At 48.0% G+C, this 25,984-nt stretch overlaps 2 protein-coding genes across 4 annotated transcripts in view; one reads left to right on the top strand and one right to left on the bottom strand.

Annotated features, from left to right (window-relative positions):
* Nucleotides 1-44: 44 nt before the first annotated feature.
* Nucleotides 45-13,635, top strand: CD300LB (CD300 molecule like family member b). 3 transcript variants are annotated; one of them, XM_005584855.4, is made up of 4 exons: nt 45-208; nt 5,323-5,652; nt 7,729-7,801; nt 8,480-13,635. In XM_005584855.4, the coding sequence occupies exons 1-4, from the start codon at nt 58-60 to the stop codon at nt 8,640-8,642; spliced, it is 717 nt and encodes a 238-aa protein (XP_005584912.3). In that variant the 5' UTR covers nt 45-57; the 3' UTR covers nt 8,643-13,635. The 3 variants fall into 3 exon arrangements, with proteins under 3 accessions (XP_005584912.3, XP_073876422.1, XP_073876423.1); XM_074020322.1 differs by lacking the exon at nt 45-208 and adding an exon at nt 1,845-4,513; XM_074020321.1 differs by lacking the exon at nt 7,729-7,801 and having other exon boundaries at nt 8,480-8,608.
* Nucleotides 13,636-13,991: 356 nt separating this feature from the next.
* CD300A (CD300a molecule) overlaps nt 13,992-25,984 on the bottom strand; it is a 38,670-nt gene continuing 26,677 nt past the window's right edge. Inside the window, exon 8 of the mRNA XM_045376756.3 lies at nt 13,992-14,436. The gene's annotated coding sequence lies outside the window, so the exon portion shown is untranslated. The remainder of the gene's footprint in view (nt 14,437-25,984) is intronic.

Genomic DNA, 25,984 nt, shown 5'->3' with positions numbered 1-25,984 from the left:
GGAACTACCCACTCTATAAAAGGAAGTAAATGATTAAGAAAGTCAAAGGCGGTCTAGATGCACAGAAGGTGCAAGCCTGAGCTCAGGCAGAACTTCCAGAGTGCATCTGGGATCCGCATTTGCCACTGGTTGCAGATCAGGTGGACGAGGAGCCGAGAAGGCAGAGCCATGTGGCTGTCCCCCACTCTGCTCCTTCTCAGCCTCTCAGGTGAGTGGGGCTGGGGCCTTGGGCCCTTGGTATGACAAGGCCAGGGCAGGAGGCAGAGGGCAGTTGTCCTTCCACATCCAGGGAAATGAGAGGTGGCTTTGTGAAGTCATTCAACAAAGGTGCACTGGGGACTGACATTGTGTGCTTCAGGGCCTGAGGACATCAAGAAAAAAGAGGAGGAGAACTGGCCATTAAAGAAGACTCCAAGCTTGAGGCCGTGGCTCATACCTGTAATCCTAACACTTTGGGAGGCCAAGGTGGGAGGATTGCTTGAGTCCAGGCATTTAAGACCAGCTTGGGCAACATAGTGAGACCTCGTCTCTAAAGAAAATGAACAAAAATTAGCTGAGCGTAGTGACACATGCCTGTAGTCCCAGCTACTTGGGAGGCTGAAGCTGGAGGATCCCTTGAGCTCAGGTATTCAATTCTGCAGAGTTGTGATCGCACCACTGCACTCCAGCCTGCGTGACAGAGTGAGACCTTGTCTCAAAAAAAAAAAAAAAAAAGAAAAAAGAAAAGTAAAAAGACTCCAGCTGGCTTAGTGGGTGAGACATACACATAAACAATGAGCAATTGCAGGACACAATAAGGCATTGGTTGGAGGTGTGTGCGGAGGATGAAGCAGTTCTCTCTGGTGACTAGAGAAAGATGAAGCTGTGCACTTGATGTGCCCTGTAGAACGAAGGTCAGACACTCTGGAGAGTTGGGTGTGTATGTGGCTGTGTGTGTTGGGGGACCTGTGTAGAGAGATGGAGGCTTAGAAAGAATGGTGGATACATGCAGAGGGAGCTATCAGTGTGCAGGACATCTTGTGGGTGGCGAGTTGGATATAAGATTGGAAACACAAAAGACAAGATTATGAAGGCCTTCCACGCCATGCTCAGGAGCTGAGACTTTCAAAGAAAAAACTTCTCAAGAACCCAGGTGGAAAGTGGGAAGGGCTAGATGATCTTCTCCATGGCAAACCTTGGTGGATACCTAGAGGGCATTAGGGGACAATCCAGAATTTTACACATGGTATACAGTATGTGTGGGCCACACAGTTCTCTCCTGGAGCCTCGGGACTGACCATCTGGCACAGATAGAGCAGTCCACAGAGGTACAACAGGAAAGAGCACAGCTGGAGAGTTCTGAGACCCAACTCCAGTCCTGGCTGGACTTCAGCCCTTCGACCAGTTCAACAGGGCTCTGCTCCAAGCTGACGGCTGCCCTGTCATTTCCATCCCTGTCGTTCCTCATACCAACTCTTGACAACACATAGAAGCCTGATTAATAGTTCCAGCCATCGTATTCTGTGGTTAGAGAAACCCCCACATATATTTTTAAATGGGCCTAATTACATTGTGAGCCCTTTACAGTTTGAATGACTGAAGCTAGGATTCATGACACTTTGTTCAAGGCAGCAGCATCTCTTTTCTGCTGTTAGTGATTGCTGACAAATCCAATTCATGTTTTTGGGTATATTGTTATTGTTTTTGTTTTTTGTTTTTGAGACGGAGTTTCACTCTGTTGCCCAGGTTGGAGTGCAGTGGCACAATCTTGGCTCACTGCAACCTCTGCCTTCCGGGTTCAAGTGATTCTCCTGCCTCAGCCTCCCAAGAAGCTGGGATTAAGGCACCTGCCACCATGCCTGGTTAATTTTTGTATTTTTAGTAGAGACAGAATTTCGCCATGTTGGCCAGGTTGGTCTCGAACTCCTGACCTCAAATGATCCACCCACCTTGGCCTCTTAAAGTGCTGGGATTACAGGCATGAGCCACCGTGCCTGGCCCCTAAAAGATTTTTAGATGCTCAGGGCAAGTGCAGCTGACGATGAGGAGGAGACAGTGTCAGTACCCAACTCAGGCAGTGGTATGGAGAGGAGAGCAGAGGGAGCTGTTAGTGTGCAGGACAGCTTGGGGGTGGCGATTTGGATATGAGATTGGAAACACAAAAGACAAGAGTATGAAGGCCATAATCCTCAGGAGGGGAGAGTTGGGGAGGATGCTGCTGGGACTGGGAAGACCTCTCCAGATGCCACCGCCATGATCTAGGCACAGATGAGGTCCTGACCTGTTGATGAGCTGTCACTGATGGAGCAAACCCCAAATGTCTGGTATTGGACTATATCCAAGTCTTCTTTTAAATTTAAAAGTAAATAATTTTTGAAGACAATGCCTCACTGTCACCCAAGCTGAAGTGCAGTGGTGGGTGATTGTAACTCACTGCAGCCTTAAACTCTCAGGCTCAAGCGATCCTCCTACCTCAGCCCCCCAAGCAGCTGGGACCACAGGCATGCACCATCACTCCCAGCTAATCTTTTACTTTTGCAGACACAGGGTTTCACCATGTTGCCCGGGTTAGTCTGGAACTCCTGGGCTCAAGCGATCCTCCTGCCTCAGCCTCCCACAGCTTTGCAATTACAGGCGTGAGCCACCTTGCCCAGCCTACACACATCCAAGTCCTATTACCACCTTCAAAGGAGAGTGTAGCGTGACTGTCTTATGAATAAGGAAGCAAGACTTGCAGAGGTTAAGCAACTCTGCCAGGGTTTCCCAACTAGTTCAGCATCAAGTCTTTCTGCATTTAAAGCTCACAGTTGCCCTGCTGCCATGCTGTCCTGGGGGCTGTGATGACAGAGACTGAAAGATGAGAAAAACCTGAGGAGCATCTCTAGGATAGAGCTAACTAAACTGGCTACCAATCAGCTCTTGGGGCTGAAGGAGAGGACAGCATGAAAGAAGATGCCAAGCTCTTCTGGAAGGCTGGGTGGTGGAGCTGCTGGTTTGAAGAGAATCAAGTTGGTTCTGCTGGTTGAATGCTATGTTAATTTCCAGTGGCTGCTGTAACAAATTAACATGAACTCTATGGCTTAGAACTGCACAATTTCATCATCTCATTGATGCTTCTGAAGACCAGAGCCTGGCATGGTCTTACTGGTTAAAATTGAGGTGCAGGTAGGGTTGGGTTTCTTTAGAGCAGTGGTCCCCAACCTTTTTGGCATCAGGATCTAGTTTCATGGAAGACAATTTTTCCACACCAGGAGTGGGGTGAGGATGGTTTGGGATGATTCAAACACATTGCACTTATTGTATACTTTATATTATCATTATATTGTAATATATAATGAAATAATTATACACTGCACCATAATGTAGCATCTGTGGGAGCTCTGAGCTTGTTTACCTGCAACTAGACGGTCCCATCTGGGAGTAATGGGAGGCAGTGACAGATCATCAGGCATTACATTCTCATAAAGTGTGCAGTCTAGATCCCTCACATGTGCAGTTCACAATAGGGTTCGCACTTCTATAGGACTCTAATGCCGCCGCTGATCTGACGGGAGGCGGAGAACAGGTGGTAATTCGGACAACGGGGAGTGGCTGTAAACACAGATGAAGCTTCACTTGGTTGCCCACTGCTCACCTCCTGCTGTAAGGCTCAGTTCCTAACAGGCCATGGGCTGTTACCCATCTGTGGTCCCGGGGTTGGGAACCCTCTTCTAGAGGCTCTTAGGGGGAATCTGTTTCCCTGCATTTTCCAGCTTCTAGAAGCCATCTGCTTTTCTTGCCGGTGGCCTCTTCCTCCACTTCAAAGCCAGCAACAGAGGATCTTCCAATCGGACTCTCCCTCAACCCTGTTTCACTTAGAATATCCGTGGAGATTATTCAGGATACTCTTCTTGTCTCAAGGTCCCTAACTTCATCACATCTGCAGAGTCCCTCTGGCCACGTCAGGGGACATATTCACAGGTTCTGTGTATGAGGATGCCAACACCTATGGGGGACATTATTCTACCAACCACAAATGCAAAGTTCAAGAAAACTAAAACAGCTTCAGGGAGAAGGCCCAAGCTGTGAGGATGCGGCACCTGCCTGGGAAATAGACCCGGCTCTCTCCACCCTGCAGAGACCCCCGGCCTGGGCCTGAAGCTCTGAGGCCACGAGACAGTCAAGGGAGGCTACCTTTGTGATTCTCTGCCCCTTTATCCACTTCTGAGTGATCAAGAAACCCGTGTCATTGCCAAGGAAAGAGCCTATCTGCACACAGCCTAACTGGAGTCAATCAGTGGAGGCACAGGCAGCCATTTGATGATGCTCACCTCTAATCTGCTTAGCTTTCACCAGGCCTTTGTTACTCTGTCACATCCAAAGCCTCACTAGAAAAAAATACCAAAGGAGAGTAGTTCAGGATGGGAGAGGAAGTGCATTCCATTCTGCAACATACGAATTTGGTGTGGAGACATCCAGCGTGTGTTTGTAAATGGTGGACTTACTAAGGGGAGTCTGAGCTGCAAATATGGATTTGAGAACCATCAGGAAACAGGTAATCATTAAAGCCATGGAAATGGAGAGACTCCCTCCATGGAGGCTTGTCAGGGGAGACAAGACGAAGGCTGGAGAGGAAACCCTGGGTACCCCCACAGGGTGCTGGGTCTGGCTCACAGGAGCTGGCTTGGGACACCTTTTCCCAGTTCTGTGTCCAGTGACATCACATGGATTACCTGACATTTGCCACTGTGGGAGTAGTTACACTACGGAATTTGGCAAATATTAAAACCAGAGATTTTTTTCTTTTCTTTTCTTTTTTTCCTAGACAAGAGTCTCACTCTGTTGTCCAGGCTGGAGTGCAGTGGTATGATCTCAGCTCACTGCAACCTCTGCCTCCCGGGTTCACACCATTCTCCTGCCTCAGCCTCCCACGTAGCTGAGACTATAGGTGATTGCCAGCACGCTCAGCTAATTTTTGTATTTTTAGTAGAGACCGGGTTTCACCATGTTGGCCATGCTGGTCTGGAACTCCTGACCTCAGGTGATCTGCCCACCTTGGCTTCCCAAAGTGCTGGGATTACAGGTGTGAGCCACCGTGCCCAGCTCCTAAACCAGAGATTTTTTTCTCCCAGAGGGCTGGTAGTTAAATATTTGGCTCCGATGAGAACAGCATTGAGAGGACAAGGAAAGAAGGTGGTAGGAGACCATGGTGTCACATGCTAAGCAGGTGTAGAAGCTGGTGGGGGGCTGGACTGAGGGGGAGATGGGGATGAGGAATTGGGTGTGCTAGAGACACACTCGGGACTCTTAAACACCAAACTGGCTCAGGCAACAGGAGTTGTATCTTGGGATTCTGTTTTGCAGGCTGTTTCTCCATCCGAGGTCCAGTGTCCGTGAGAGGTCCAGAGAAGGGGTCCGTGAAGGTGCAGTGCCACTATAAGCGAGGATGGGAGACCCACGTCAAGTGGTGGTGCCGAGGGGCGCGCTGGGTCTCATGCGAGATCCTCATTCAAACCAGAGGGTCGGAGCAAGAAGAGAAGAAGGACCTTGTGTCCATCAAGGACAGTCATACAGACTGCACATTCACTGTGACCATGGAGGGGCTCAGGCAAAATGACTCAAACATTTACTGGTGTGGGATTCAGAGACGAGGACCTGACCTTGGGACTCAAGTGCAACTGACTGTTGACCCAGGTAAGAACTTTCTCATCTACACAACGAGGCCCTGGAGCTCAGGGCTGGGAAAGTCAATGCTCTGACCTGCTCCTCCCCAAGGCTGAAGGGGAATGACGGTGAGCCTAAGAGAGACAGCGAGAGAGAGAGACAGACAGACAGACGGACTGGGAGGGAGGTGAGAGAAACTAAGGGAGAGTGGCGGCCAGCATTGCTCTGCCATCTCAGTCCCTGAGGTCTCTCCAAGGAATCCAGGTGGGGCTTGGGATGGGGGTGAGAATGGGGACTTCAGTTTTGGTGACTGGTGGCCCAGCCCTGCTCATGACATGGCAGAGAGGGAACCTAGAGCGGCCCAGGGAGTCCTAGTGTTGAGTCCCAGTAACTGCACCAACCCAGAGTAGCTCTGGGCATCTTACAGTACCCTCCTTTCTAGGTCCCCAGCCACCTGCTCTGCTACTTTATCTGGCTGTGTAAGATGAGCACGGGGTAAGAAAGTCCCAGGGAGATGCATGGGTGACAGTGGACGCTTTAAAGTGAAAGGATGGCTTCAATCACGGGCAATGTCAGGGACCTCTCTGGTTGCCCTGGCATCTCCTCCATGCCTTGGACTCCACTGACAGACTCTGGGGTCATCCTGCTGCTGTTGCTGGAGTCTGGGAAGCAGCCCCCAACCTCCACTTCCACCCACACACCCGTACTCAGTACTTCATCAGCTCAGTGTCCACTTGGATCCATTTGGTGGTGATGTGGAAATAGACAATGCCGGCCCTAGAACAAGCCTGTATACTGTTGGGGTTGGTACCAAAGAGGCACATGGACACAGTGGCTACAGCTGGGTAAAGAGGAGTCCAGAAAGGGTCAAGCAAGACTTCCCCAGGGCTGCCAAGTAGGGGAAGCCCAGAATATCTATGGGGGCAGAGAGGGGATTGAGCAAGACATGCAGGTGGTACAAAGAGACAAAAAGCCATGGCCAGTGTGGCGCTTTAGGGAGAGAGATGTTCTGGAGTGTTGGGTGGGGGACCTACAGGGGTACCAGCCTGTAAGACGATCAGGGGCTTCATAGGAACTGTTGTGACTAGAGTTACCTGCAGCTTAGACAGGAGCCTACCTAGCGTGGCCCCAGCCTGGGCCTTTTTTGTTTGATTTTGTTTTGTTTTTTGAGATAGGGTTTCTCTCTGTAGCCCAGGCTGGAGTGCAGTGGGGCGACCTTGACTCACTGCAGCCTCGACCTCTTGGGCTCAATTGATCCTTCCACTTCAGCTTCCTGAGTAGCTGGGACTATAGGGGCACATGACCACACCTGGTTCATTTTGTATTTTTTTGTAGAGACAGGGTTTCACCATGTTGCCCAGGCTGTTTTCGAACTCCTGGGCTCAAGCGATCTGCCTCCCTTGGTCTTCCAAAGTGCTGGGATTACAGGCGTGAACCACTGCCCCTGACAGCCTGGGACCATTGAGAAGAATTTGCTGGGGCCGAGGACTGAAATAAAAGATCACTGTTGGGTCATGGATACTCAGTGCCGGGCTGGGCTCAGGGGCCCCCCCACCAGACTGCCCCCAACAAATTGCCTGTATAGTTGCTCCTAAAAATGTTCCGTTCCTCATAGTCAGTGTTCTCTATTTAACTGGAGTGTGCCCTTTTCTTCATGAGCCTTCTGGAGCCCCCTTTCCCTTTTTCTGGACTACCCCAATTTCTGGACAGCCCATTTTCAGCATCTTATCTCCTTAAGCCCTGCTCAGGCATCACTCCAGAGGAAAAGACCAGAAATTTATTTCCCCATCCAATAGTCCCACTTACAAGATAGGTGGAAAGAAAGTATGAAAAAACCTCTCTCTCCCCCATAATAGACTACAGTGCTTACTCCTATTTATTTTTTAATTTTTCTTGCCACACCTGAAAATGATGGGAAAAAATGTCTGTGTGTTGAGATTGAGGTGACTCAGTAGAAGCACGAGGGGCTGTAGCAGGAGAGAAAAATCCTCCTACTCCAGGGGAAAGGGTCTTCTGGTGAGGGCTGGCAGGGTTGGGTGGCTTTGTGACCCATGCACGAGCTCCCACCTGTGCTAATAACCTATGGCTGACTTTGCCTGTGTCTAGAGGGAGCAGCTTCCGCACCAGCAAACTCATCTGTCAACAGCAATATCAGGGTGTCCATCAGCACCCACAAGAGGTGAGTCATGTGGTTCTTTCTCCTGCCCCTACCTGGGGTCCCTCCTAAGGGGAAGCCAAGCCTGAGAACTCCTGCCTGTCACCAAACACCAACACCTGTTCTAGCCAGAGTCGAGGCCCCAAGCCCACCCTCCATCACTCTCCTGCCCCCATCACTGCAATCCACCATCTCCCCACTCTAGCTCTCACCAGAAAACCACTCTGCAGAACTCTTCTCAGTGAGCATCATCCGCCCAGTCAATCGGTCAACCTTGTATTGGTGGCCTCATGGGTGTCAGGGGGAGATAAGATACCACCCTCTGTGGTGCAAGACATCAAGGAACACAGAGCAGGAAGGGTGATTTACCAGCCTGGAGCTGGCATTAGCAGGAACAGAGGCAGGAAACACAACCTGTATTTGGTGACCTCTGGTGCTTCTGTTGAGCCGAGATGTACTTTGAGCAAAGAGGGTCCCAGAAGGTAACGTTAGAAAGGAAGACGGGCCCCGTGCAAAACCAGCCAAGGTGACTGTTGGAGGAGCCCTTGAGGTTGAACCAAGGAGGAGGTTTACAGGGATCTTCAGAGTGGGGTTGCCCAGCCCAGGGTCACAGGCTTTGACTGATGGCTCACAGGGTTAGGGGATGGGAGTGACATGGCCTGGGGGTGCCCAGGGCTCTGAGCACTGTGTCCCCTTCCCCAGGAACCACTACATGCTCCTGGTATTTGTGAAGGTGCCCATCTTGCTCATCTTGGTCGGTGCCATCCTCTGGTTGAAGGGGTTTCAGAGGGTCCCCGAGGAGCCAGGGGACCAGCCTATCTACATGAACTTCTCTGAACTTCTGACTAAAGACATGGCCGCTTAGAGAGATGGATCTGCAGAGCCTTCCTGCCTTGGACCACGTTTCCAGAAGAGACTTGGGCTGTGGAAGGAACATCTCTGAGTCCTCTGGATGCGGCAACTGAGATAGGGGCCCTGGCCTCTGCCCTGGCCTTGGAGCTGGTGGGCACCTCCCTGCCCACCAGGGCCGGGGCCTCTCCCAAGCCACTATCACCTCCTGGGGTGCCAGCACCTGTTCTCTTGGTCAGGAGCTGCAGAGATGGAGCTCAAGCCTGGATGACTGTGTCCCCACTGCTGGAATAACTCTGGCACAGAGCATGGGACCAATGTACAGAGAGAAGTTGGGGGAGACCCCCCAGCTCTAGACTTCCATCATCCCGGAGACCAACTCAACACTGTCTTTGCCTTAGAGCCTGATATATCCATTTTTTAAAAATATTTTTTTCTGGCAAAGTTGGGTTTTAATAACTTGTGTTCATAAGAAACCTATCTGATCCCACACACAAGGAGAGTGATTCTGGGATGAGTTCCTGATTCTAGGGCATGAGGGGCTGGATGGACCCTTTCCCCAGGGAGGACATGGCTCTGAGTCCATAGGGTTGAGGAGGAACCTCCCCCTCCCACCTCCTCCTCCTCCTCGATCCCCAAGCTCCCTGCCCACTCCCCCACCTCTGGGGGGCTGCAGCTTGGGAGCCTCCTCAGTGTGACAGCTCAGGTCTCCTCCCCAAAAGAGCCTGTTGGGCCTCAAGAACCACCTCCAGGTGGGGAGGGCAATAACAAAAACCATCGCAGGAAATGGCACCCTCCCTTTTCAGTAATGTTGAAATCATGTTACTCATGAAAACTGTCCTAGGGAAGTGCTGCTGTCTCCTCACATGCCTCACCAACGGCGATGAGGCCCTCAAATGTGGTCACTTTGTGCTGTATAGGTGAGGGACCTCACACCAAAGGGACCTTCACTTCTTGTGAGGAGAACCAGCCCCATGTGAGACACTCTCCCTCCCCAACCTGCACACGCAAACACACCACACATGTTCAGCATGTTGCCCTTTGAGCACCCATGAGGACGCCTCCCTCCTGCTCTTGGTTCTAACAGGGAGCTCTGACTGTCAGCAGTGGATAAAGGAGAGGGGGCCCTCTGGTCCCTAGCATGGCAACCGGAGCCTCCCCTTCCCACTGTGACTCTTTAACCCCCTCTTGTTTTCCTTCAGCCAAAGAGAAACTTTCTCTGACTTTCATCTGAATTTAGGGCTCTGGCCAATGATGGGCCTGAAAATTCCATAATGGCCAGAAAGGAGAGTTCGAGCCGGGCTAACACCCCCGGAGTCATTCTGTGGGGGACCAAGACCCACAGTCCACCACCCCCAGGGCCCTGCTTCCTGGAATGCTTTCCTGGATCCAGCCTCCCAAAGATCTTGCCAGACCCAGGGAGGACCGCACTGCTCCACGAGAGGGAAAACCAAAGCACGATGCTTCGCCAGCTGGACTCAAAGGGGCGAGGGGCCACTGGCGCTTGTCAAGGTGATGTCATTCTTTTCCCACCGGTTCTTCCTGTTGATATTCAATGAATCCCTCAATCTCTCTGGAGCTAGTGTGGCTGGGTTGTTATTCTTGTGGCTCCATCGAGGAGAATCCACCAGAGTAAAGTAGGCATCTATTGTCTGTCTGCCCACCCAGCACACACGCCCTTACACCACTACCCACGTACACATTTCTAGGAAATACCCCTTGGGATTCCAACGCCAGCTGACAAGCAAAGCCTGCCTAATACACCCATTCTCTGGGATAGAGAGAAAGACGGAAAGTCAATAAATGAGCCAGTAGTGCTGGCATTGCATTTTACAGCAAATGTGTTTCAACTGGGAGCTTGGAGCCAAAGCCCTCATGCCCTTTAATAGCCACAGACCATGAGGATTTGTCATAAACTGATTTTCACCCTTAATGGAACCAAAAGTTAGTGACGTGCTGGGCATGGTGGCTCCCACCTGTAATGCCAGACCTTTGGCAGGCTGAGGCAGGTGGATCACCTGAGGTCAGGAGTTCAAGCCCAGCCTGGCCAACATGACGAAACTGCTGTGTCTACTAAAAATACAACAATTAGCTGGGTGTGGTGGTGTACACCTGTAGTCCCAGCTACTCGGGAGGCTGAGGCAGGAGGATATCTTGAACCCGGGAAGTGGAGGTTGCAGTGAGCCGAGATTGTGCCATTGTGCCATTTGTGTCTGGGCGACAGAGGACACAGCAAAACTCTGTCAAAAAAAAAAAAAAAAAAAAAAAAAAAAAAAAGGTGGGCAGGTATGGCTCTTACTCTTTTTTTTTTTTTTTTTTTTTGAGACGGAGTCATGCTCTGTCGCCCAGGCTGGAGTGCAGTGGCCGGATCTCAGCTCACTGCAAGCTCCGCCTCCCGGGTACACGCCATTCTCCTGCCTCAGCCTCCCAAGTAGCTGGGACTACAGGCGCCCGCCACCTCGCCCGGCTAGTTTTTTGTATTTTTTAGTAGAGACGGGGTTTCACCGTGTTAGCCAGGATGGTCTCGATCTCCTGACCTCATGATCCGCCCGTCTAGGCCTCCCAAAGTGCTGGGATTACAGGCTTGAGCCACCGCGCCCGGCCGGCTCTTACTCTTTTAAGAGAAAAGCACAACTTCTCCTTCCCACAGGCTTTTACTTCTGAACAACTGCACAACCACAGAGGAAGTTCAGAGCTGAAGGCAGCTGGCCAGGGGCAGTAAAGAGACAGCAGTGGGAAGGGCCCTCACCAGGGCGGGGGGCATGGGTTCCTTCTTCCCCTTTTTAAAAATTGTGGTAACAAATGAACAAACAAAAAACACCTAACACGAAATCTGCCCTCTTAACAAACTCTTAGGTGTGCAGTACACTATTCTTAATTATATGCACATTGCTCTAGAGCAGAGTTCTAGAACTTTTTCACCTTGCATGACTGTATCACGCCCATTGAATAGCAACTCCCCCTCTCCACTCCTCCACCAGCCCCTGGCTGCCACTGTTTTACTTTTTGCTTCTATGAGTGTGACTAGTTTAGCTACCTCATGTAAGCAGAACCATGCAGGCTTTAACCTTCTGTGACTGTCTTATTTTAGTTAGCATAATGTCCTCAAGATCCATCCATGCTGTTGAATATGGTAGGATTTCCTTCTTTGTTAAGGCTGAATAAAATTATATTCCATCGTAAGATAAAGAATATGTAGCATATATACATAATGGAATACTGTTTAGACATAAGAAAGAACAAAATTTGACTGGGTGTGGTGGCTCATGCCTGTAATCCCAGCACTTTTGGAGGCCGCGACAGGTGGATCACTAGGTCAAAAGATCGAGACTATCTTGGCCAACATGGTGAAACCCCGTCTCTACTAAAAATACAAAAATTAGCTGGGCATGGTAGTGTGTGCCTGTGGTCCCAGCTACTCGGGAGGCTGAGGCAGGAGAATTGCTTGAATCCAGGAGGTGGAGGTTGCAGTGAGCCAAGATTGTGCCACTGCACTCCAGCCTGGAGACAGAGCAAGACTCCGTTTCAAAAAAAAATTCTATAGCTTGTGGTAACATGGGTGAGCTTGGACGGCGTTATGTGAATGAAATAAGTCAGGCACGAAAGAGAAATACTGTTCTCAAGTTGATCTCAAGACATAGAAAGTAGAACAAGACGGCCGGGCGCGGTGGCTCACGCCTGTAATCCCTGCACTTTGGGAGGCCGAGGCGGGCGGATCACGAGGTCAGGAGATCGAGACCATCCTGGCTAACACGGTGAAACCCTGTCTCTACTAAAATACAAAAAATTAGCCGGGCGCGGTGGCGGGCGCCTGTAGTCCCAGCTACTCGGGTGGCTGAGGCAGGAGAATGGCGTGAACCTGGGAGGCGGAGCTTGCAGTGAGCCGAGATGGTGCCACTGCACTCCAGCCTGGGCGACAGAGTGAAGACTCCGCCTCAAAAAAAAAAAAAAAAAAGAACAAGACATAGAAAGTAGAACAGTGGCTATTAAAGGTGGGGAAGTGTGTTGGGAGTTAGGGGATAACCAGAGATTTATTAACAGATACAAAAGTACAGCTGGATAGGCGGATAGCACTAGAGGGTGTCTATAATTGTCAACAATTTATTGTATATTTTCAAATAACTAGAAGAGTAGATTTTGAATGTTTCCAACACAAAGAAAAGTGAGGTGAGTGATATGTGAATTACCCTTACTTGATCATTACACATTATATGTACATATCAAAATATCACGATGTGCCCCATAAATATGTCTGATTGTGTATCAATTAAAAATAGTAATAATTTTTAAAAATAAAAGAAATAGAAGAATAAACCATGTTCTCAACCTACTTTCAAGCACACTATAAAATATTTTTCTTTCATCTCCTGCTAAAATATGATTCCATTGTGTATTAGCTTGTTTTTATGCTGCTGATAAAGACATACCTAGACATGGCAATTTACAAAAGAAAGAGGATTATTGCACTTACAGTTCCACATGGCTGGAGAGGTCTTACAATCATGGTGAAAGGCAAGGAGGAGCAAGTCACATCTTACATGGATGGCAGCAGGCAAAGAGAGAGCGTCTGCAGGGAGACTCCCGTTTATAAAACCATCAGATCTCGTGAGACCCATTCACTATCACCAGAACAGCATGGAAAAGCCCCGCCCCCATGATTCAATCATCTCCCACCAGGTTCCTCCGACAACATGTGGGAATTATGGGAGCTACAAGATGAGATTTGAGTGGGGACACAGAGCCAAACCATATTACATTGTATGTACATATCACACTTTCTTTATCCATTCATCCACTGATGGACATTTAGGTTGTTTCCATCTCTTGGTTATTGTGAATAATGCTGTTTCCAATGAACATGGGCATGCAGATATCACTTTGTGATCCTGTTTTCAGTTCTCCTGGATAAATACCCAGAAGTGGGACTTCTGAATCATTTGATAGTTCTATTTTTAGTTTTTTGAGTAACCTCTATACTATTTTCCATAACAGCAGTTGCACCATTTTACCTCCCCATCAATAATGTACACGGGTTCTAGTGTCTCCACATTCTCCCCAGCATTTGTTGTTTTCTGTTGTTTCATACATGTTGTTTTATACATGTTGTTTTATACATATATATACACATTCTCACTAACATTTGCTGTTTTCTGTTGTTTTATACATGCTGTTTTATACATATATATACACATTCTCCCTAGCATTTTTTGTTTTCTGTTTTATACATGTTGTTTTACACATATATATACACATTCTCACTAGCATTTGTTGTTTTCTGTTGTTTTATATATGTTGTTTTTATACATATATATGTATATATAGACACATACACACACACACAATGACTATTCTAACAAGTATGAAGTGATATCCCATTGTGGCTTTAATTTGCATTTTCCTGATAATGAGTGGTGTTGAGCATCTTTTCATGTATTTATGGCCATTTGTAGATTTCTTTTGGAGAAATGTCAAGTCCTTTGTCCATTTATTCAGGCTTTTTTTTTTTTTTTTTTGTAGAGTTTTAGGAGTTCTCTCTATAGTTGGGATATAATTATTTATCAGATATGTAATTTGCAAATGTTTTATCCCATTGTGTGAGTTGCCTTTTTATTCTGTTGATATTGTCATTCGGTGCACAAATCTTGAAATTTTAGCCAGGCATGGTGGTTTGCACCTGTAATCCTGGCTACTCAGGAGGAAGAGGTGAGAGGATCACTTGGACTCAGGAGTTCGAGACTGTGGTGCACCATGATCATGCCTGTAAATAGCCACTGCATTTCAGCCTGGGCAGCATAGCAAGATCCCCATCTCTAAAAAAAAAAAAAAAGAGATATGAGTCAAAAATACGTAATTTAAATTTTCATGAAGTTCTATTTGTCTGTTTTGTTGTTGTTGCCTGTGCCCTCAGCATCATGTCTATGAAATCACTGGCAAATCCAGTGCTGTGAAACTTTTGTCTTGTGTTTTCTTCTAAGAGTTTTGTGGTTTTAGGTCTTACATTTAGGTCTTTGATCCATTTGAGTTAATTTTTGTCTGTGGTATTAGGGAAGGTTCCAACGTCATTCTTTTGCATATGAATTTCCAGTTTCTCAATTATTACTATTTTTTAAAAAATCATTTCCCTTACTCACAAGTAGGTAGTTTCTATTCCAAGATTTTATCTGGGAGGTAGTGCCTTTGAGTATTCTGATTGTTAAGTGGAGTCTCTGACACAGCGCCCATTTTGGGTGGTCTAAGCCTATTGCTCCCCTAAGCCCTGCAGTTCATCCCCTAAATACTAGCCTCTCTCTAAGGTCAGCCACTGATCAGGGCAGCCACTGCTTCCTCTCTGGTTTCACTGTCAGTTACTCATTTGGGGCTTTTGGTTATTTGTTTGGCCTTGTTGGTGTCTTTGGGATCGGTTGATGCAAGTTCCTTCTCGCTCTCTGGTCACGGCCTCAGCGCTGTCTTCATTCTAAGGCCGGTTATCTTCCTGGCTCTCAAGAAGTAGGCAGCAGAGAGAGTTCAACCCTGACACCAGACACAAGGACTTCTGAGGCAAAAACCAGACCACTGCTCCCAGAAGTTTCCCAGAGCCCCCATCCCCATTACATCCCCTCGACGTCTCATTGGTTGCTTCAGACTCCGGTGACCAGCCTTAGCTTAATCACTGACAAGGTGATTGGGACCACTTTCCAGCTGGGACTATCCTCCCCTGGGTCACATGTGGAAGGGTGGATGGCCAGACCTGGTGATGGCTCCATCCTGCAGTGGAGTTGGGTAGAAGGTGACCAAAACACCTGCTGCAGAAGTCTTGCTGGACCCCCGCTCTGTTCTGAGCCTCCCTCCGGGTCTTTCTGGACGCCTGTGCCTCCGTCTTTGTGAACACGACAAGCTCCTGCCCTCACACCCTCTCCTGAGGCAGGTTGGAGGAGTCCCTGAGGGGTGCAGCATCAGGAACTTGACCCTTTCTCCCCCTCCTCAGCTTCTCAGCTCCATCTCCTCCAGGGCCACGGCAACTTTCTTTCTGCAAACAGAAGGCTCTGTGAGGGCACAGGCTCCTCACAGCTGAAGTCCTGTGCAAGCCAGCATCCCTCACCATCATGCTTTTGTCTTGGGACAAACCTAGGCAACTGTGCCACTGGTCAAAAAAAAAAAAACTTTGATGGTTAATACTGAGTATCAACTTGATCAGATTGAAGGATGTAAAGCATTGTTACTGGGTGTGTCTGTGAGGGTGTTGCCAAAGGAGATTAACGTTTTAGTCAGTGAACTGGGAAAGGCAGACCCACCCTCAATCTGAGTGAGCACCATCCAATCGGCTGCCAGCGGGGCCAGAACAAAAGCAGGCAGAAGAACATGGAAAGACTAGACTGGCTGAGTCTTCTGGCCTCCATCTTTCTCCTGTGCTGGATGCTTCCCGCCCTTGAACATCGGACTCCAGGTTCTTCAGCTTCTGGTCTCTTACATCGATGGACTTACATCGGTGATTTGCCAGGGGTTCTTGGGCCTTCAGCCACATACTGAAGGTTGCTCTGTCAGCTTCCCTACTTTTGAGGTTTTAGTACTCGGACTGGCTTCCTCAGCTTGCAGACGGCCTATTGTGGGACTTTACCTTGTGATTTTGTGAGTTCATTTTCCTAATAAACTCCCCTTCATATATATATATATATAAAAAATATGCTATTAGTTCTGTCCCTCTAGAGAACCCTGACTAATACAAGTACTAAACTTTATTTAGCTGCCAATTTCTGTTCTAAATCTATGTTTGTCAGGGAACAACTGGCCCGCAAATGCTAATGACTTTACCTTGGCTCTCCTCCCTTACTTACTCAGAAGCAGGTCGTTTCTGGTCCACCATTTTACCTGGGAGGTAGTGCCTTTGAGTATTTGGGCCCTAAGTAGAGTCTCAGACACAGCTCCACACTTTGGGTGGCCTCAAGAACACAGCCAGGGAGGGAGTGTTCTAACCTCAGGACATCCTCGGGGGCATCAATCAAAGACAGATGGGGCCACAAGCCTGAGAGCAGGAAGCTGCAGAATTCTCCAAGGCACTGCTCAGAGTCCTCAGTCAGGAGGTTCCCAGTGTGTGGGTGTAGAATCTAGTGTGACCCTTTAACAGAGATGCCTCGTTGAGCATTTGTGTCAGAGACACCGCTTTTCATTCATTAATGATTGGCCTTTTATCATGATGCAAGAGGAGGCAGAGAAAAGAGGGGGTTCCAGCAAGGTCAGAGCAGCCAGAGATGGTGAACGATGTCACCCAACATCTGGCTCCCAAGTTTATGCAGGAAGAAGGGGATGTTTTGTGTCTTACGGGGTCTCCTTTGGTGATGTGTCCTTGTGGTGGCCCTTGGTGTGCTATGATAAGCCACCTGCAGCAGTCAGCACTAGGAAGCCCCAGTAGAGATTGTGTTACCAGCATGGCAGAGAACTGACAGCTTCTCCCCTATTTGGTGAACAGTTGTTCCCCCTGGAATCATGACATTGATCACCCATCACATGATCACCCATCATGTGACAGCACCCATAACATGACATCACCCATCACATGACATCACCCATCACATGACATCACCTATCACATGATCACCTGTCACATGACATCACCCATCACATGACATCACCCAACACATGACATCACCATTACATGACATCACTCATCACATGACCACCCATCACATGGCACCACCCATTACATGATCACCTGTCACATGATATCACCCATCACATGACATCACCTGTCACATGATCACCTGTCATATGACATCACTCATCACATGACATAACCCATCACATGACCACCCATCACATGATACCACCCATCACATGACATCACCCATCACATGCCATCACCTGTCACATGACATCACCCATCACATGACATCGTCCATCACATGACATCACCCATCACATGACATCATCCATCACATGACATTGCCCATCACATGACATCCATCACATGACATCACCCATCACATGACATCACCCATCACATGATGTCAATGTCCCAAAGATAAGCGGAGCACTAAATTGATTCTGTAGAGTGAATATGGGAAGGAAAAAATCCAACTTTTATCACACCCTACTCACCAAGCAGGAAAGACATGCATAAGCTTCTCCTGAAAGTCTTATTTTAGGGCATTGTCCTGACCATGAAGAGAAAAAACAAGGGCCTTGGAGAGGACGGGCAGCTGGCCAGAGGCAGGAGGGAGCTGTGGCCCGGAGTCGAGAGCAATGGTGGGACATACAGGGGGAGAAGGGGGACATTCTGTGGTTTATACGTGTATTCTGCCAATTATGGAATCAAGATAGAGCTCACAGTCCTATCCCCATCACTCAGCCAGACTCTAAACATTTTCTGCCACCATTACCTCTCCTAATACTTGAAATTAAGACCTAGTGGGAGAGGTGAGGGGAAAAGGTAGACAAAAGAGAACAACAAAGGAGACCCAGGCTGGAGATAGAAGGGCTTCGTCACAAGCATCCAGACTGAGGTGGTGGCCACAAGCCACATGTGGCTCTTGAGTGCCTGAACACATGGCTAGCCTGTGTCAAGATGTGCTGTAAGTGTCAAATACACACTAGGTTTTGAAGACATTATCAAAAAAATAAGTTAATTTAAAATATCTCCATCATCATTGAAAGGATATTATTTTGAATGCTTTGGGTTAAATCAAATCTACAATGGAAATTCATGTGGCTACTAGAAAATTTAAAATTACACACATGGCTGGTATTATATTTCCATTGGACTATGCTGGGCCATAGACCACGTGGCATCAGGATTTTGCAGGAGCTGGAGGGAGATTCACGAGGCTGCCCCCAATCCTGCTCCCTTCCAGCCTCCTGGAACTGGATGGTGAGGGTGGAAGGGTGGTGGGTTCTGTTCCCAAGTGGGAACATTTGGAAAGAAATGACAGTGACACAGCGACTCATGGCTGAGCACAGGCAGACTGGATATCCACTGTGTGCTAGACACTGAGCTGTGCTCTGGGGGCAAAACATCATTCCCACACTCAAAAAGCCCACACCACAAGTCATCCTCTTTCAAGGGACAAGTGCCCTAAGCGTGTAATGCACAGGATGCCCCGAGGTGGTTGCCGAGAGGTGACAGCCATCTGATTCCATGGTGACCAACAGAGACTTCAGAGGGCAGAACATGTCACCAGGGCGTGGAAGGATAAGCAGGAGACCCCCTGGTGGAGAAGAAGGAAGAGGCTTTCCAGACAGGGGGGTATGTACACCTCGCAAGGACAAGACAGAGCTTCGAGAAAGGGGTGACTTCTCAGGATGGCAGGAGGTGGCGACGTAGGGCTAGATGAACAGGTTGGGTCCAGTCAAAAGCATCAGATGCCATCCCAAGAAAAAGACCAAGAGCTTCTGAGAATAAAATCAGGAGGGGTGCTGGAGCATCTTCTAGTCTTTTCTCTCCTGGGCAACTCTTTTGAGTCCTTTTGGGCTTCAAAATAATTGTGTTTTTTTTTTTTTTTTTTTTTTTTTTGAGGTAGAGTCTTGCTCTGCTACCCAGGCCGGAGTGCACTGGCACAATCTCTGCTCACTGCAACCTCCACCTCCCGGGTTCAAGTGATTCTTGCTCCTCAGCCTCCCAAGTAGCTGGGATTACAGTCACCCACCACCACACCTGGCTAATTTTTGTATTTTTAGTAGAGACGGGGTTTCACCATGTTGGCCAGGCTGGCCTTGAACTCCTGACCTCAGGTGATCCTCCCACCTCAGCCTCCCAAAGTACTGGGATTATAGGCGTGAGCCACCACGCCTGGCCTAAAAAAAAAAAACTTTTAACGACTTCTAAATTGTTTACAAAATGAAATTGAAGCCTGTCAGTGAAGCTGATGTTCTGTGAGCTGGCCTTTCCCTCCGCCTCATTTCCCACCACTCAGGCCTCCCCTTTCTGCTCCAACAGGAAGGAGTGGCCAGCTCTTCCTCCCCAGGCCCTGCCTCATGCAAACCTCTTGCCACGCACTTTCCTTTAGAGGCACCTGCCTTGCTTATCTTGTAAGACTCCATCCACCATCCAAGAACCATTTTCAGGAAGCCACACAGGTGCCTACTTGCCCTCCACCACAGTGGGATGTGCCTGTCCTGCCTGCTCCCAGCACTCCTTGACTTTCTCTATCATTGCAGTTCAGGACATTTTGTAGTAACATTTTGACACTTAATGTTATCAGGCTCCCCAGCTGGTATCCGAGCTCCTTCTAGACTGTGTCCCCATATAGTAAAAACATCATACATATTCGTTACTGGATGGATGGATGGATGGATGGATGACTTAGTTCTTCTAACCACTATTCCTGGTCCTGGCTTCCTGATAGTGACCACATGATTAGTTGGGTCCTCCCAACTCTGGTTCAAAATGTCTAAATAGGTTATTTACTCATAAGCTTTTAAAAAATCAGAATGGGCCGGGTGCAGTGGCTCATGCCTGTAATCCCAGCACTTTGGGAGGCCGAAGAGGGCAGATCATGAGGTGAGGAGATTGAGGAGACCATCCTGGCTAACACGGTGAAACCCTATCTCTACTAAAAATACAAAAAAATTAGCAGGGCGTGGTGGCGGGCACCTGTAGTCCCAGCTACTCGGGAGGCTGAGGCAGGAGAATGGCGTGAACCCAGGAGGCAGAGTGTACAGTGAGCCGAGATCACGCCACTGCACTCCAGCCTGGGCGACAGAGCAAGACTCCGTCTCAAAATAAATAAATAAATAAAATAAAATAAAATAAAATAAAATAAAAAATCAGAATGGGGTCAGGTGCAGTGACTCACACCCGTAATCCCAGCAATTTGGGAGGCTGAGGTGGGAGGATTGCTTAAACCCAAGGGATCAAGACTAGCCTGGGCAACATAGTGAGATCCTGTCTGTACAAAAAACAAACAAACAAACAAAAACCACATACACACACACAACAAAAGCAAAAAAATTAGCTGGGCATGGTGGTACGTGCCTGTAGTCCCAGCTACTTGGGAGGCTGAGGTGGGAGAATTGCTTGAGCCCGGGAGGTTGAGGTCGCAGGAGCTATGATTGCACCACTGCACTCACGCTTGAGTAACAGAGTAAAAATCTGTCTCAAAAAATAAAAAATTTAAAGTTGAAGAAAATCAGAATGGGAATTAGTTGAGAAGATTCAAAGCAACACTCTACATAAATTCCATGTAAGACTGCCAAATAAAGAGGCAGACATTAGATTCTCCTAAGGGAAATGGTAAATCCGGAGGCTAAGGAGAAAGTTCCAGTCGTCACCGTGTTGATTATGGAGTTTCAGCTCTCTAGTCGTGAAGCTCCCCCTCCTCCCCGCACACTGCAAGGTTTTCCTGAGGCTCTGAGAGGCCAGCTACAGTCTCAGTGGGGACCAAGCTGCTTCTACTTCATGTGGTGAGTGAAAATGGCCCAAAAGTCCCATTTCCCAGAGCTCTTTGTCAGACACTTGTAGAGAATCTTATGCAGAACTTTCTCCTGACCCCGTGTCAGCTGATGGCCCGTGAGACTGATAATCTAACAAGTTTGGACATTCGTGACACTCCTGCTAACCCAGGTATGCAAAGCTCAGACAGGCAGTCTTCCGATTCTGTTCTGCTTCTGTGGAAGGCAGAGCAGCTTAGCCCATTGATGTTCTGCAGGTGACTTTGATCTTGAATTCAGTTCACTGAGTGTCAGGTGATTATCCACCCCTATCAGTCAAAGCTCCCTGCTCCTTCCTCACAACTCCTCATCCCTTTTGTTCCCTGGCATTCCAGATTCTTCCACTGCACACATTAACTCACAGACAGATGCCAGCATCACGCTTCACTTTTTTTTTTTTTTTTTTTTTTTTTGGTGAGATAGAGTCTCACTCTGTCGCCCAGGCTGGAGTTCAGTGGTGCAATCTCGGCTCACTAAAACCCCCACCTCCCAGGTTCAGGCGATTCTCCTGCCTCATCCTCCCAAGTAGCTGGGATTACAGGTGCTCACCACCACACCCAGCTAATTTTTGTATCTTCAGTAGAGACAGGGTTTCGCATCTTGGCCGGGCTGGTCTCGAACTCATGACCTCAGGTGATCCACCCGCCTCGGCCTCCCAAAGTGCTGGGATTACAGGCATGAGCCACTGTGTCTGGTTGGTACGGCTGCCACCCTTACAGATTGTTCTATTATGTTTCTACTAAACATTTGCCCCCACAGCTCACACAGGCAACTGAGGTCACTCATCATCTGCGATCAGCCACATCTGCTGTTGGGTTTTACTAGGAAAAGAGTGGCTAGTTACGCTTTAATAGTTTATTAAGAAGGTCATTGTGCTTTATAGAATGGCTTAACAATTACTGAGAAGAGAGAAAGAAAGAAGGCAAGAAACAAAGAGGAAAGGAGGAAGAGAGGGAGGTAATTCATATGCAGAGAGAACATTTTGGGATCAAGGACTCTACTCAGTGCTTTCCCGTAACTCTCAACACTCCTGGAAGGTAGAGCCTGCTGTTCCCATTTCCCACTTTCCTTCCCAGACACATGGGAACCCAGGGCTTGCCCTCAGCCTGGGCTTCAGGATTAGGTCACGGGCTGCAATGCACCATGTGGCCCAGATTTGCAGAATGTAGGTCAAAGGGAAGAGTCCAAAGGTCAAATTCAAAGGACCTGAGAATAGCAGCAAAGGAAAGAATTGACAGCAAAGAAATTTTGGACAGTGAGGATGCAGGTCAGGGGTGCTTAGAAAGAGTCCCAGAGGTGACGAAACAGCATAGGGGGCCCAGGGAGAGAGTGGCAGGGCCTTTTGTTAAAAGCTTGCCTCAGCTGCATATGGTGGGTCACACTGCAGTCCCAGCCAGTCAGGAGGCTGAGACAGGAGCCTTTCTTGAGCCCAGGAGGTTAAGCCCAACTGGGACCACATAGTGAGACACCATTTGTATAAATAAATAAGAGTGGCCAGGCGTGGTGGCTTACATCTGTAATCCCAGCACTTTGGGATGCCCAGGTGAGCGAATCACCTGAGGTCAGGGGTTCGAGACCAGCCTGGGTAACATGGTGAAACCCTATCTCTACTAAAACACAAAAATTAACCTGTTGTGGTGGCAGGCGCCTGTAATCCCACCTACTTGGGAGCCTGAGGCAGGAGAATCACATGAACCCAGGAGGTGGAGGTTGTGGTGAGCCTAGATTACACCACTGCACTCCAACCTGGGTGACAGAGTGAGACTCCCTCTGAAAACAGAAATAAATAAATGAGAGCTTGCTTCAGAGCCTGGTGAGGGTGAATGCACTGGAGGGGCACTGGATCATTGCTGGAACAAATGAGGAAACTGAGACCCAGAGGGCCTTGAATGGCAGCCCCAGACCATGTAGGTCACAAGGGCAGAGGTGGGATTTAAGGCCTGTTCTATCTGACCCCAAACCCAAGACACCAACCACAGGTGGGGTGGCTGCCCTTGCCTTTGACACACTGCAGTTGGGGTGGGAAAATCTAGGAACTGGGAAGGGGCAATTGCACATGAAATAAAGAAACTCGCCGGGCGCGGTGGCTCACGCCTGCAATCCCAGCACTTTGGGAGGCCGAGGCGGGCGGATCACAAGGTCAGGAGATCGAGACCACGGTGAAACCCCGTCTCTACTAAAAATACAAAAAATTAGCCGGGCGCGGTTGTGGGCGCCTGTAGTCCCAGCTACTCGGGAGGCTGAGGCAGGAGAATGGCGTGAACCCGGGAGGCGGAGCTTGCAGTGAGCCGAGATGGTGCCACTGCACTCCAGCCTGGGCTGGGCGACAGAGCGAGACTCCGTCTCAAAAAAAAAAAAAAAAAGAAACTCAAGGTTAGAGAGGAGTTGAGTTTTCTTGTTTTTGTTTTGTTTCTTCTTTTCTTTTTCTTTCTTTCTTTCTTTCTTTTTTTTTTTTTTGAGATGGAGTCTCACTCTGTCGCCCAAGCTGAGGTGCAATGGCACAATCTCTGCTCACTGCAACCTCCGCCTCCCAAATTCAAGCGATTCTCCTGCCTCAGCCTCCCAAGTAGCTGGGGTTACAGGCGCCTGCCACCACACCCGGCTAATTTTTCTATTTTTAGTAGAGATGGGGTTTCGCCATGTTGGCCAGGCTGTTCTTGAACTCCTGGCCTCAAGTGATCCACCTGCTTCAGCCTCCTAAAGTGCTAGAATTACAGACGTGAGGCACCGTGCCCAGCCAAAGAGTTGAGTTTTCTTTCAGCACAAAACATCCAAGGACTGGGCATGTAGAGAGGCTGAAAAGCCATGAAGGAGTTTTCTGTCTGTTCCCCTGTTTCAAGCCCTCCCCCTTCTCAGCTGCTGTGACCCAGAAAGTACAGAATTCCTTTGGCGTTGACAGACAAACACCAACGAATTCAGCAGGCTTGGGATCCAGGGATGTGTGATTCCCCGCAGGGCCCCAGGGTGGAGCCACGTGGCTATCAAATCTCTATGTTTTGGTTCCCAGGCAGAGTCAGGTCTAACAAACCAGGGCTGATGTTTGACCAAACAGTAAACTTTAGAAACAAAGAAACATAATCGTGAGGTCATTTTCTAAACCATGGATAATTCAGCCCTAAAAGGCTTGGGCTAATTAAAAAATGTCTTTCACCTCCTTGGACCAATATGTGAACATATTGATGATTAACTTAACATTATTTAATTCTCCAAATATCTATCATGTTGGCATTCTGTGCCAAGCAAGGTGCTGTATTTTGAAGGCAAACCTGGACTGTAAAACAAAGACAAGGCACAACTACGGGAGGGCTTTACCAGCTACTTTCAGAAAATATCGCAGTGGCACCTTTGTGTACCCGGCTCATGCAAACAGAAACAGTGTCAGCAACCTGTTCTCAGATGGTTCTGGGGAAAAATGCTTAGATAGAAACACAGTAACAAAAAAGTGGCAAATTAAAAAAAAAAAAAGATAAATCTGGGAAAATGACATATGGGAGTTCTTTGTACCTTTCCACAATTTTTCTTTAAGTTTGAAAATATTTTGTTTCAAAATACAAGAGTTTTTGTTGCTGCTGCTGTTGTTGTTGTTGTTTTTAATGCTACGATCCAGAAGTCCTGGATTCAAGGTTCAGATTTTATTACCCAATGGAGTGGCATTTGCCATTTCGGGTAGCCTCTCTGGTCTGTGGCTCTTCTGTAAAATAAAGAAGGTGGCCAGACGTGGTGACTCATGCCTGTAATCCCAGCACTTTGGGAGATCGAGGCAAGAGGATCACTTGAGGCCAGAAGTTCGATACCAGCCTAGCCAACATGATGAAACCCTGTCTCTACTAAAAGTACAAAAAAATTAGCCAGGCGTGGTGGCATGTGCCTGTAATCCCAGTTACTGGAGAGGCTGAGGCAGAAGAATCACTTGAACCCAAGAAGCAAAGGTTGTAGTGAGCCAAGATCATACCACTGGACTCCAGCCTGGGCGACAGAGCAATACCCTGTCTCGAATAAAATAAAATAAAATAAAATAAAATAAAATAAAATAAAATTAAATTAAATTAAATTAAAAAGGTAATCTGTTGTCACTGCTGTAAAGCATTCTGTTGTGTGAATAAACCCGTCAGCAAACCCATTCCCTGAAAAAAACAAAAAGAATCAAGTGGAATGTTCTCTCTGCATATGAATTACCTCCCTCTCTTCCTCTCTTTTTCTTTCTTTCCTTCTTTCTTTCTCTCTTCTCAGTAATTGTTAAGCCGTTCTATAAAGCACTGTGACCTTTTAAATAAATTATACAAGGAGGCTGGGCACAGTGGCTCATGCCTGTAATCCCAGCACTTTGGAAGGCTGAGGCGAGTGGATCACCTGAGTCAGGAGTTTGAGACCAGCCTCGCCAACATGGTGAAACCCCATCTCTACTAAAAATACAAAAATTAGTTGGGCATGGAGGCACGTGCCTATAATTTCAGCTATTCGGGAGGCTGAGATGGGAGAATCGCTAGAACCCAGGAGGCAGAAGCTGCAGTGAGCCAAGATCGCGTCATTGCACTCCAACCTGGGCAGCAGAGCGAGACTCCATCTCAAAAAGAAAAAAATTAAAATTAAAAAAGAGGAGCGTAATTAGTCACTCTTTTCCTGGTAAAACCCAACAGCACATGTGGCTGATTACAGAATGATAAGGTGACCGAGTGACCTCAGCTGCCTATGCAAGTTGCCATAGCAAGTGTTCAGTAATAATGTATTAGAACCATCTGTAAGGGTGGTGGCTGTACCAACCAGACTCATAGCTGTTTAATAGGTAAAGCACGATGTTGGCATCTGTCTGTTAATGTGTGTGGTGGATGAGTCTAGAATGCCAGTGAATAGAAGGGAACAGGGAGCTTGGATTTACAGGGGTCCATAATCTAATGCTCAATTAACTGAATTCAAGATCAAAGTCACCTTTGATATTTGAATAATCAATAATCAATTTGA

The sequence above is a fragment of the Macaca fascicularis genome, chromosome 16, assembly GCF_037993035.2.
Source record: "Macaca fascicularis isolate 582-1 chromosome 16, T2T-MFA8v1.1".
NCBI classification, from domain to species: Eukaryota; Metazoa; Chordata; class Mammalia; order Primates; family Cercopithecidae; genus Macaca; species Macaca fascicularis.
This window is presented reverse-complemented; position numbering and strand designations above follow the sequence as displayed.

Excerpts from the sequence above, each read along its gene's own strand:
- CD300LB (XM_005584855.4), top strand. The coding sequence starts at position 58 with ATGCACAGAAGGTGCAAGCCTGAGCTCAGGCAGAACTTCCAGAGTGCA. Across the intron at positions 209-5,322 it reads GCTCCTTCTCAGCCTCTCAG|GCTGTTTCTCCATCCGAGGT; the intron begins GTGAGTGGGGCT and ends TCTGTTTTGCAG. Across the intron at positions 7,802-8,479 it reads TCCATCAGCACCCACAAGAG|GAACCACTACATGCTCCTGG; the intron begins GTGAGTCATGTG and ends CCCCTTCCCCAG.